The sequence below is a fragment of the Struthio camelus genome, chromosome 6 (assembly GCF_040807025.1).
Source record: "Struthio camelus isolate bStrCam1 chromosome 6, bStrCam1.hap1, whole genome shotgun sequence".
Lineage (NCBI taxonomy): Eukaryota > Metazoa > Chordata > Aves > Struthioniformes > Struthionidae > Struthio > Struthio camelus.
In genome coordinates this window covers 35,551,266-35,564,171 of record NC_090947.1, presented here as the reverse complement: position 1 = coordinate 35,564,171, position 12,906 = coordinate 35,551,266, and the positions used below count along the sequence as shown (strand labels likewise).

At 39.3% G+C, this 12,906-nt stretch overlaps 1 protein-coding gene across 4 annotated transcripts; it reads right to left on the bottom strand.

Annotated features, from left to right (window-relative positions):
- Positions 1–290: 290 nt before the first annotated feature.
- Positions 291–12,889, bottom strand: CEP70 (centrosomal protein 70). 4 transcript variants are annotated; one of them, XR_011141974.1, is made up of 16 exons: positions 12,499–12,889; positions 11,838–11,937; positions 11,553–11,676; positions 11,036–11,216; positions 10,540–10,709; positions 9,239–9,298; positions 8,312–8,411; positions 7,820–7,908; positions 7,135–7,209; positions 5,818–5,920; positions 4,924–5,094; positions 4,087–4,233; positions 3,387–3,555; positions 1,974–2,102; positions 927–1,006; positions 291–488 (listed from the first exon to the last, which is right to left on the bottom strand). XR_011141974.1 is itself a non-coding variant. In XM_009677212.2 (16 exons), exons 1-16 carry the CDS (start codon positions 12,505–12,507, stop codon positions 427–429), a joined length of 1,755 nt encoding a protein of 584 aa, XP_009675507.2. In that variant the 5' UTR covers positions 12,508–12,889; the 3' UTR covers positions 291–426. The 4 variants fall into 4 exon arrangements, 3 of the variants coding, with proteins under 3 accessions (XP_009675507.2, XP_009675510.2, XP_009675512.2); XM_009677212.2 differs by having other exon boundaries at positions 1,974–2,088; XM_009677215.2 differs by lacking the exon at positions 7,135–7,209 and having other exon boundaries at positions 1,974–2,088.
- Between the last annotated feature and the right edge of the window lie 17 nt (positions 12,890–12,906).

Below are 12,906 nucleotides of genomic sequence, written 5' to 3'. Positions count from 1 at the left end.
AGAGGTAAAGGGCGTTTTGAAATAGACTCTTCAGAAAACCAAGACATGGTCAAATGATGAAAGCATGAGGGCTAGGGCAGGTAGAGCATCTTTGTCTCATGCTTCCTATGCCAGTACCATTCAAGATGCATAGGGGCTATATCTGTTTTCTGTCTTTGTGTGGGGCAGACTGATATCAGGGTGTAGTGGTTCTCTCTCTGGAACTTAACAGACCAGTTATCTGTGGTTATAAGAAATCTTTCTTAATAATTGTTTCATGGTCAATTTAAGAGAAATAAAAGAATGCAGTGGCAAAGTCAAGCTTTTATTTATGTCAGAATATTCTGAAACTGTCCATTAGGGTCACGGAAGCGAGGTAGCTGTATGCCATTTGCTTGGTGCATTCATAGGTAAGATAGAGCATGTTAGGGCACACAATACAAACACTTAACTAGCTACCAATTTCAGATTTTTCACAGTAGGTAAAATATCATCCAGGTTACTGATTTCTGAAACAAAATGAAAAGCAAAGTAGTGAAGCATATAGATGTAGAACATCTTCAACTTCCAGCACAATTCTAGCTTAAATGTTTAGAAATACAACTGGTGAGCAAGGAGCACCACAGAGAATAATCTCCTCAAACATGTTAGTGCTTTTGGGAAAAAGCTGTATTTAAGCTACTTTGGCTGATGAGTAATATGATTGAACACATGCAATCCAATTTTCGATGAAAACTTAATTTGCAAGTATTTTGCTTACTTGCTGTGGAAAGACAGAGACAAGAGTGAGGCTAAAATTAGCACCTTTCCCCCTATCTTCCCTGTGTTTTATATCTAAAGATTTACACATCAGGAGTAAACAAAACACCTGTTAGCTGTAACAAGTTTGAGGAGGAAGAGGAAATTGTGGCACGAAGGTACCTAAAATTGTTGCAAGTATGACTTACCTAGAAGACAGAGCAAATCCTGAATGAGAGCTTGAAATGGTGGAAAGAAGCATTCATGTTCTTCTAGCTTACGGATTATACTGAAATGTGTAAGTGAGACTGTCAGATCAAAGTTGCAAAGGCAGTTCATCTCCTTGGCTGTTATGGCATAGTATGGCACAAGTTTCTGAAAACAATATTACTAAGTTGTATGCAACTCCATCTATGCCAAAAATGCATTCTCGCGTTCTGAAACCTGCGGCCAACAACTGTTATTTTCAGAAGATTAGCTGTTGTTGAAAATGTCACTGTTTCTGCTCTATATACGTCCTTCCTCTCTACCTCACCTGATGCCATGGAATTTTTGGACTAGAATATTAGTCTATGTATGCCAAATACACCACTTGGGGGTGGCTGATGCAACTGCTTCAGAGGCAGACAGTAAGGAATCTTTTTTTCAGCAACTATTCTCTAGTTAAAACTGCAAAGGAGCGGACAAAGGTGGAAGGAGATAGTACTGTTAACTCAGCCTGTGTTAGACTTACTGCCCACAACTAACTTTTTTTGTGCTCGCGCATAGCAAATTCTGAACATCATAAGCTCTTACAGCCTGCTACTGAGCATATGTATGTTTTCATCTGTTGAAGAAAAAAATAGGATTGGTCCAGTTCCCAGAATATTTGTAGGAAGTTTGAGGCATATGTTCTCACAACAACTAACAGACTTTTAATGTTACAGTTGACACTTTGCAACACTTTCTCCTTCCCATCCACATGCAGTATTTGTTATGTCTCCTTATTTAACATAGCTTATTTAATCACACTATCCTGGAAAGCCAAAAAGGGGTTTTGGAGCCTCTGGCCTTAATTTATCTCCTTAGCAGCTTTATGCAATTGAAAGTATTCAAGGATTTGTTTCCTATAGGCTAACAGAAAGCTGTGACAGAAAAGGAATTATTAACTTTGTAGCAGATGATTGAAGTCACTTTCAGTATCTGCCTTAGCCAGTTCTCTCAATTGCTAAACTTGAGATTTGAAGAGTTCTCACCAGTGGAAAAGCACCACATACCTGTGGATGTCTTGGGTCCCCAGAAGTTGCTGCACCTGCTCAGTCACATTTTCATTGATTATGTCACATAGTTTCCCAACAGTATCCACTACCACAGTGGGTGGAGCAGAGCTGTCTGAAAAACAAACACTTCATGACTAATAACAGGAAAGTACTTTAGACATAACCTAGGTACCAGCAAGAACTGAGTTTCATTCAGCCTCGACACATCTAGATGTACAAGTTCCTTCCTTCACAGAAAATGAAGTGCTTGTGCTCAGAAATAAACTAGCATTACTGGAAGTGGTGAGTCTCTCATGCATCCCTTAGGGACTAAAACGCTTGTCAGAGGTGTGTATTTTCACATCAGAGACGGTACTAAACTGCATTCTATGATGTCAGTGGAAAAGAGCCAACTAAAACTATTTTAGGTTCCTACAACACAGCATAAGCATGGTATGGCATGGAATACGGCCAACAAGGAACCTGCTCCTTAAATACATGGTTACTAGCCAGAACGCTTTTCCGGTATTGATTTTTTACCTGCTTTGGCTACTTTGATCAAAGGAACAGGCCCCTTGTCCTTTCCTCCATCCATTTCAGAGGGCCTGTTCTTACAGGAGGTAGCCCCTGATCTCTCTGGCCACGTCTCTCTTAGGGAGACATGAAGTTTCCCTCACCTTCTCTGTTGGCTACAGGTGGTAAATCTGCTTCCTTCTTTGAACGAGGCCCAAAAGGAGACCTTGACGTTCCAGGAGCCTCACCCTTGGGCTGTAAACCCTACCAAGCAGCCACGTCTTTAAACCCGTGAGTTCAGGGAAGACTATCAGCCTCTGTTCTGTAGAGGTATACAACTGGAACAGAACGGGTACCTGGAAGTAACTAAGTAGGTCTCTGAGCACCGGCATTTAGTTTTGACTTAACTTCTTTTTTCCAAAGCTTAGCAGAATAAGAAGTTTCTGAGAACTGGACATACTTACACTTGAATCAATTACTGAGGAGAAATCTACAGCAAGGGTTGAACTATTTCTCTAAAATAATAGCTGTTACAAATGAAAAAAATATAGGTATTCTTAAACTTGTTATCTTTCAAGCAGAGAATGAAAGATGGTTGAGAAGATATACAAATAAAGTCACCAACTGGGAAACAAAGCTGTGTGAAAAAGAGATACTTCAATATGATCTGTTATTCCTTTCTTCTGCCACCTTGGTATTCTTCAGCAACTGCTAAACACAACAGACTTTACGAATCATGTTTTTCCTATTTAAACTCCCAATTGACAAGAACATATTTTTATCTTTGCAGTCAAGAACACATCTACTTTACTCATTTCTCAGCAGCTCAATGTATTTTCTATATAGAGATCAGCCTTTCACTCAGCTTCTTATTCCTGTGGAAAGGGTCTGAACACATGCTAGGTGGTAAGTCTTTACCTAGTTCCAGGAGCTCCTGGAGATTTCTCATAGCATTGGTCATTTCTCCAAGTTTTGTGTAAACCTCGTTCATTCGTGGATAAACACCATTCAGAGAACTCACATCAAACAACTTCTGGAAGTGAGAGACAATCGCATGCAGCGTTTGTAAGGACGGTGTCTGGCTGCTCTGTAGCAAGCAGAAATAATTGGTCAGTTATTACTTTAACAAAGCAAAATTCTTTCAAGCCACGAAACATTAAAACTAGTCTATGAAGAAAAACAGGTGTACCTTCCCTTATTAAATGAAGATATTTCAAGTATGGCTATATCCAAAAATACATTTTAAAGAGGGTTTTCAGACACAAATATCCAGCAAACCAAAAAATATTCTTTTGACAGCTTCCATTTCTGTTGCTTGGTAAGTATGTTTATGTATTCTCAATGTTAACTGAGAAACAGACGGAACAGGATGGTACCTGAGAGACTACAGGGCAATGCAAATTCATTGCTGGTCAAATGACTTTGATGATTAAAGCAGAGTCTTCACCAAAGTGAATTTATCCTTCATATTAAAATAGTCTTTCACTACTGAGTATCTTCAAGCAGCTATTTCTGCAACCCCCCAGGGTTTTCAAATGCACAAATCTAACCAACATGTGACAAATGCATTTAAGAACTCCAGAATAACTTTTGATTATAGACCCCTGGTAAGAATTACCTTCTCTTTATTTTCTATTTCTTCTAAAATTGCATCTACTATGAACTGAAGGTCTTCAACTCGTACAGATTCTCTGTTATCCTGGGGACTTGTAGTGTGCCAGGGCACCAATTCCAGAGACAGTTTTCTCAAGGACCTGTGCAAATCCTTTTAAAAGGGAGGGGACACAACTGTTATTAAAGTAACTGCTTAAAGTTGTTTTTATCACAGAATCGGGGCAGATTTTCTGTTTCTCATATGCGAAAACAATACAGTATTGCAGACAGTAAGGTTTTAGTTGTCATGGGTTTAAACAGAAAATTTTGCTCCAGTTCTCTGATTTTTTTTAAAAAGAGCACTGATGTTCTGAAAACAAAAGTGCTTTGCACGTTATTGCTTCAGTAAATATAGGAAGAAGTTGGTCACAGAGAGTTTGTTTTTTAAACAAAGTTACCTGTATTTAAATCAAAAAGTTAACATTCTGGCAAGACAAAAGGAAGAGAGAAAATACATCAGCAATAATGTGTAAAGTACATGGGCTCCAAAGCTTACGTTGTGTTAGGGACTCAACCAGTGAACAAAAACACTTAGACAATAAACACAGAGGAATGCATCAGGCCTGCAGGCGCACTGCATGTTTTTCACTCACTATGTTTTAAAGCGGTATACAAATACATAGCAGAATTCTTTTTAAAATTTAACACCAAGTCAGAATACAAAACCTATACACATGCAGACACAGGAGCAAGCAAACTGTATGTAGGGAGGGTAAAGAAAGTGACTGGGGAACAAGGGTAGTCAACAGATTAAAAGATCAAAAAAAATAAAGAAAGAATAGGAAGTACAACAACGCATTACCTTTAGGGCCATGAGCTGATCTGCCCACATTTCTATAGTAGGAGGAAGGTGCTCAAATCCACATTCCTGTCCATTCTCTTTAATATAATTTTGGATTGGCCCTTTACTGCGCCTGTATATTAGCGGAGGAGCTCTTGGACTTCTTATAACAGAATCAATACTGGACAAAACCTTCAACACCAAATAAACCATGTTATTGCTCAAATATCCACAACCTTTTATAATTAAAAAAAAAAAAAAAACACCCACACCACCACATTCATAATTTAGTCAAACAGTAAATCATAAATAGCTCCTATTTTTATTATAGTCAAATTTTACAAATGCATTCAATGTGTAATAGATTCAAAGATTTAAAAACATACTAGCTAGAAGAAATAGAAAAATAATGCAAATATACTTCCCCTTCAGGAATCTTTAATATTTATCCCCTCATGACGTTGTTACTTACACAGCTTACATATTGCTAATCTTTATTATATTTGCTTTTTTAATTCAAAGAAAAATAAAACCCACTATCTCCTCAGGCATTTTTGAAACCATAACAAAACCATGCACAGGACCTTGAATAGACACCATGTCCTGGAAAGACTTTCAGCTAAATCTCTGATTTCATGTTTGCCTGGCTAGTCTTTGCTTCCTTGCTATATTTTAAGGGAGCTTACACTAAAAACAGTCCAGAATAAGCCTACATTTAATTTACACTAAGAACAATTAAGAATAAGCCTACGTTCACTGCCAAATTTAGAACATTACACGTTTTGCGTAGAGGACTTTATATGAACCCTTAGACTCAAAGTAGCATGCTTCAGTTTACATAGTTAAATAAGCTTTATTTATTGTATTACATTACGAGAGTGCTCAATACATGTAATATAGATCAAATCTGCATACCTGTAAGTATTGCTGACAAACTGCCTGCAACTGATCTTCTCCTGTGATACCTTCAGATTCTTTCTTTTCTTTTATTCTTTCTCCAATACTACTCCCTGAAGATCTACAGGCAAAACTCGTACCAGTAAGTTACAGTAAGTACCCTCAGCAGGAGATACTACTTTCGACTTGATTAGAGAACTATGTATGTAACACATACACTTGCACCTACAAAGTAAAAATCTCCATTTTATGATGCCTGCCAATAAAATTCCATCAAACTGGTTGAAAAATATAATGCTTAATAAAAATAACATAAATTTATCTCAAGTCTCCAGGTTGATGTTATTCCAGACTGCATGTTAGTTTAGAGACAACACCACACGTGCAGTTACTGGAGGTCTGACAATGGTCAAAGAGTTGAAATCCAGAATTTTACCTGAAGGGGTCAAATTTCATGCTATCAACCACACAGACATTTGGATGTTTTTACAGCACTCCGCGTGCTCACAGTCTTTACCTACTGCTGTTTGAACATCTTTCCTGACTTACTACATAAAGCTCACTACCCTTCCTGTCACATCTGAGACAATGGTCGGTCTAAAACTACCATCTAAATCATATCCACTGCATGAGACAAGAGACCATTCAAATATACTCAATGTAAAATGAAAAAAAAAAAAAACCCTAAAAACTAAGCATGTTTAGTTTAAGTGATGTCTTTTTCAGGATACATACTATGCTATAAAATATTTAGCATTCAGTATACACACGCACAAATGATGAAGTCAAATTACAGATAAAGACACCTTTTATCAATATTAGAGCTCTACTACCTTTAATGCGCTTAGCAACGTTTCAGAAAAAAAACTCACCAAGTAAACTTCTAAGAATAGGATGGATATAACCTCAGTAGCTGAAACATTTTACCAACTCTAATAGCGATGAATAAATAACTAAGAGAAATAACTGTCATTCATAATCCACAATGCAACCAAGTAACTTTCTTTACAGCTTGTGGAAGTAGCAAACATCAGGTTTTGGTCCCATCCATATTGCCTAGGATAGCCTTCAAATCAAATCCAGAAAGACAAAACTCAAATAAAAAAAGACACACTGCTGTGCACTCCCCCTCAGCTGGGCACCATGCTATTGCTTCAGATTCACAGGGTATCTTTTTAGAGACAGTAACAACATTTGTTGCCCATAAATCAGGCTCTAAGGAATGGGGATAAGATACATGCTTTAAAAGCCACTATCGACATTACAGGTTGCAGAATATCTTATGGTTTTAAAAGGTCAGAGGATTCATGAAAGTTACTGAAGAAATATAGTTACTGGATAGTTTTCTTTAAAGTTTTTTCTAGTTTCTTCACTTGGTGCTTGTAAAGTTTTAATTCCTGTGCAGTTGGTCTGTTGGAAAGGAAAAGTACCGTATTATATGTCTGGTATTTGAAGACACCAATAAAACTTATTCAAGCAGAACAGTAGAGAGCGTTGCCAGTGCCATAGTATTATTCTGGAGATGAAATTCTGCAACATTTCTGCGTGGCAACAGCTCTAAGGCAGATATCTAACGCCATCACAAAAAAATCTGCTGGATCAGGCTGTTTTCTTACTAAAAAGGTCTGCATCTATACCTGGTCCTGCAGGTTTTAAGTGGAAATCATGCTTAGCAGTAATGCTACTAGTGTAAAGACTGAGTTTTTGTAAGCATACTGGGACAGTCAGCTCATCAAGAACTCAGGCTCTACCTGCATGCACTTGTATTGCTTTCGCTAAATAATTGCGAATAAATATCAGCACAATTGTCAGAGATAATCCACAGCAAAATAACCCATTAACAGTTACTATTAACAGTGTAGGGAGGGGAGGTTGATTGTTGCTGCTGTATCCTACTTCTATTAATTGCTTTTAAAGGCAGATTATGTACTACACTTTTACAACTGCTGGCACTTTTGGTTTCTTTCTTTGAAAGCAGTCTACCGAAGTGCCTTTACAAAGGATATTTATCCCTTCTCACCTTATTTCCAAATCTTTCTTGAGATTTATATTTTCAAGCACAAGCTGCTCATTCCTGGCTTTTGTTTCAACAAGTTGATTCTGGAAAGACTGCAACACAGACTGTATTATTTCTTCTATTTCACTCATTCCATAATCAACAAACTTGAACACTTCGAAGCATGTATGTTTCAAGAGAGATTCCCATTTGCTTTTTATACCAAGTCAGCATGGATGACGTAATAGTCACCATCAAGAGCATGTGCACTAGATCACAGGTGGAGACCTGTGATTGAAGAAGTCTGTTCAGTCCTCAGCTAAGAATTTTCTCAACACAGTACTGAATCGTTGCATAAATAGATAAAAACGGTGTATCCTGCCCCAAAAAGTTTACAAATTAAGTAAAGACAAGATGAGAGCAAGAGGATAGAAATCAAAAACATGTATTTCTGTGTGTCTTTTCAAGGATTACCATTTAGAGAGCTGCACTGATTTATTCTTAGCAATACAGTACCGTGAGTAGTGCTCTATAATTAGGAGAGGCATCTAGATTTAAGAATTCTTCCCTGCTTTTTACTTCTTTCTGTACATGATCTTCATCTTTTTTGTATTGCCTATTGGGAAAAATAAATTGTTTCACCTTACTGTAATTCAATTACCTCAAAGAACTCAGTTGTTTTAGTTAGTTAAGTGTTTAGTATGATAATAACGTGTCTATAAATTGCAAAATAAACAGAATAATTCTGCCCTAAGAGCCAACACTCCTCTCAACAACTTCTGGAAAGCTTTTTCATATGCTAATTGAATATACTTATTCTTTCAAAGAAACTCCAGTATAAGCAAGTTCCATTTCAGTTTTCAAAAGAATTATCTCAAATTACAGGAATGACTCTCAGGTAATTGCTCTGTTGCTTTGTACCATGTAGGCACCATGACAGAGTTCAAAGGCTGGTATTTCCTTTCCTTCCGGAGATCAGTCAGCTGAGCACAGCCAATATAATAAACCACTGTAAATAAACCTGTAAACCAATAAAAAGGCGGGGGGGGGGGGGGGGGGGGAGAAGCATTATTACAGCTCAAGTATCTAAATACCCCCAACTTCCTAGCTGTACTGGCCTCCTGACTGAGCAGCTGCTTAGACTGACTGACAGCTATTCAGCCCAGGATGAATCCAAACTTCCAAGACCATTACAGTCCTTTGCTGTTTCTTACAAATTAGTGACTTCTGGAACACAGAATACACAACATTTACTATTATAGGTTTTATACAAGAACAATCACAAACAGTTATCACTACCTCCAGGAAATGCCTATTTCTCCCATCTTTCCAGCAGGAGATCCATGGCAACGTTCCTGCTTATCTGAATGGGAGCACATGACAGAACTTTGAGCAGCAGGACATGACGCATTATTAGAGATTAGAATTAAAGATTAGACCTACCTTAACTCCTTTTTCATTTGATTAATTTGAGATTCATAATAATCAATTAGACAAAGAAACCTGAAGAGAAGAAAAACAGTATACTGAGTTTTTAATATTCTCAGGGAAAAAAAAAAAAAAATCATACCTTAAAGATATTGTAGTACCTTAAAGACTGTGTAACCTGTATGTACAGGACAGCTTTAAACAACTGCACTGTGTTTCACAAGCGATTGCATCAAGTAGTAGTTCTCTCTCACATTGAGCAAACAGTCACAGCCTTCCAAAGCAGAAAAGCATAGACATTAATTCTGCACTAGACTGAAACTGGCAAAATTGTTCAGGAGGAGACAAAAGCTAAACCTTCCTGACAGCCTCCCCATCTTGTAGCTCCATATACCCAGCAAGGTTAGCAGCCTGGCACAGCTCCTGAATTCTAGGACTGCAGTGAACATTGAGGGAGATGTAAGAGCACAGGTCCCACACAGACTAAGAATACAAATCTGGAAAGAAACTAAAAGCATTTTCAAGGCATGCTGTTGCAAAAAAATAAAGCAAAAAAAAAAAAAAACAACTGAACAGCAGAGAAACTACCTTTACTCTTGGGATGTTCTGAGATTTTCTGTTCTGGAGGCATAAGTGAGAAAATGCACGGAACCAAATTCAGTGATTCCTCTTCTTGTTTAGTGAGGGCACAGTAAGAAACAGTCAGGCTGCACAGTCCCTTTGAAATTTGTTGCAGGTTAGTGTTACCAGCCAAAACTGGCAGACCCAGCCACACCAACACACTCAAGTGAGGGGCGTTTGAGGCCTAAGAATTGGCAAAGCTCTGATTTATAGTAGAAGTATGGAGACCTTATCATAAGAGACATAGAGTACTTCCAAAACCTTCACAGAAGTAACTGTAAAGCTTTACAGTAAGCCTGCAGTTAGCAGCTGCAAATACTACTTTTCACAACTGAAAGATTTTTGTTGTTTCTTTAAGATCACATTTAACAATACTAGAATCCCAGAATGAGATCACCCTGGTAGACGTTGGAGTTCCAGACTAAATAGTGCATCATTCTCTTTTCTTTGCTGACACCTTGTGTACAGTGGCTGTAATTTTCACTTTTCTCCAAGGATTTAAGCAGCTCACTTTTAATATACAGTAAAAGTTCATTGAACTCACATGCCTTTACAAGGCACAAGGATTCATATTTCAACTGGCACTCCTAAGGAACTCAGTTTTTAAAAAAATCAAAATATCAAAAACCATTATTTTAAAATGTGCTTCTTCATTTAATGTTACATCAGTATAACAGTGGAAGAAAATTGCTTACTGCTGATCCAGAAGAGACTTCGGAGCTCTTTTGCAAAACTGGCAAAACATTTTGTTTTGAGTGGCAACACGCTGCTGCTCCTCCATCCCAACCTTGTACAGCTCCCTCTGCAAACGGGCAATAGTCTCTTCCTGTTCTTGCAGCTTTTCCTGTTGCTGTTGGTATTTTGCCTGTGAAAAGGGAACGGGAGCATTCCGAAATTATTCTGACAAACAAGCTGGAGACAGTGCCATACATGCCCAAGTAGGCACTTGCTCCTAAGGAAGGTGAGTAGTTTTTTTCTAGCCATGCTGAAGAGACAGTGGAAGAAGGATGCATATGTTTTTCTAATCTATCATTAAAAAATTTCCATAGAGCTTGAAAAATCTTAGCTATAAACAGTGTAGTAACTCTTAAGACAAAAAGATTTGCATTTATTTTGACCAGTGTCACTATTTTTAAAGCTTTTAAATAAAAGTCAAAAGTTTGAGTCCTCAAACAGGTTTACCAGAATTACCTGTGAAATCTGCTGATCTTTTTGAAGTTCTTTGACCTGATTCTGTTGCTGGCAAACCTTAGCTATTGTCTCATCTTCCAGCTGGCAAATTTTGGATTTTATGTTCTTCACCACGTTTTCCAAATCATTAGCCCGTTGTTCTTGCCGGGATGCTCGACCTCGTTCCTGACGTACCTCATCTCTAACAAAAAGAAAAAAAAAACCACAATCCTTGATTTAGAATAAATTAACTTCACTAAATACAGTGAAGGAGACACAGGCCTAACAGATTTTAGCTGTTAACACTCAATAATGGGCCATGTGAGCAGGTATGGGAAATATTTTGCTATGGGAAGAAGCAGCAGATGAAATGATAGAAAAATGCAGAAGAAACCAGGCCAACATTGCCACTTTCCACAAAAATCCCAGGAAAAAGGTCTTGGGCCTCATGCGTGGCAGCAGCTCCACCTGGCAGAGAACGGACACTGACAATATTTTTGGCTTGCATTAGAAACAAGTTCCTACCACTGAGTCTTACCTGAGCTGGTGATTAGCCTCCATAAGCCCATGCATCATTTTCTGTTGTCGGTCCGTGTCTTCCAGCAGTGTTTGTAATGCACATCTTATCCCCAGAGAAGACTGATTGTCCAAGACAATCATATCTGGAAACATTCAAAATAAACAAAGTCACAGTGAAAGGCATTTGATAACTGGAGAAGACCACATCTCTGCTGGCACTTGCAAAAGACAGCTTTAAAGACGGTTTATGAACTTGGGCTTATATTTTCATATACAGAAACTTGTAAAAACAGCATGCCCTTACCTGATATACTTCTGCTGTTTCCTGGGGCAGCAAAGCTCACAGGTTTCAACCCATGGCGCATCAAAATTTTGTTTAAGTTTTCCCATTCTGCTTTCTCCTGCTGCGTTTGGGAGAAGGAGAGACAACAACCTGAATGCTGAAGATCAGCTTACGGTCTCCTATTTCTCCTAGCTGTGTACACGGTAGAAGATACCAAATGCCCCCATATCAAAAAACAACCACGGTTTGCTACAGGAGGGTTGAAAGACTTTCCAAGTATGATCTGCAAAAATATTAGGAAAAACACACTGGACAGTTTACAGATTATCCAGTTTTCCCGGTGAGTATTTTTAAATGCCTTTGCAAATGATCTGCAAACGATTAAAAGAAAAAAAATACTTTCTGGAAAAAATACATAAATATATACAAAATGAAAGGCACTCATCTCATACTAATATTTTAACGCGTACTCCAGGCGGCGGGGCCTGCTCCCCTCCCGTCCCGTCCCGTCCCGCCCCAGGGCCCCAGCACGGTGCAGCCAGCTGGCGGGTGGCGAGTTCTTCAGAGAAATACCTATCTGTAGGTGTGTGCGTGCGTGTATAATATATGTACATACATATATTTAACCTCAAAGTAGCATCAATCAACCAGACAAACAAACAGCTCAGGTTCATTACTGTACCTCCGTCATTGTGAGGGATTTCTGTTCAAATATGCAGAAAGAGCAGCCCGGGCCCTGATCTGAAGCTGCCTAGGGATGAACACGGGAGGGGGGAAAAAAGAAAGAAAGAAAGAAAAAGGGAAAGTCATCAGGCCTCGGGAAAGAGGACCGCCGAGAGGCGCGGCGGGGCGCACGGAGGCCGCGCCGCCGCCAGCAGCCGGCACTGGCGCTTCAGGCCGCCAGCAGCCGGCACTGGCGCTTCAGACCCCCACAGCCGCCCTCCCCGCCCGGCCCGCCGCCGCAACGGCTCCGAGAGGGCCGCGGGGCCGGCAGCGCGGCAGGAAGGCACCCAGCGGGAGGCGGCCGAGCGGCGCGGGCAGCCCACTACCGCCTCACGGCGCCGGCTCGGGGCGGGCTGCGGCTAACGGC

What these genes read in the sequence shown, in the direction of transcription:
- CEP70 (XM_009677212.2), bottom strand. An exon ending in TTTGTCAGCAATACTTACAG is followed by an intron (nt 5,095 to 5,817) that starts GTATGCAGATTT and finishes TTGGTGTTGAAG; the next exon opens with GTTTTGTCCAGTATTGATTC. An exon ending in CCAGGAGCTCCTGGAACTAG is followed by an intron (nt 2,089 to 3,386) that starts GTAAAGACTTAC and finishes TTTGTTTTTCAG; the next exon opens with ACAGCTCTGCTCCACCCACT.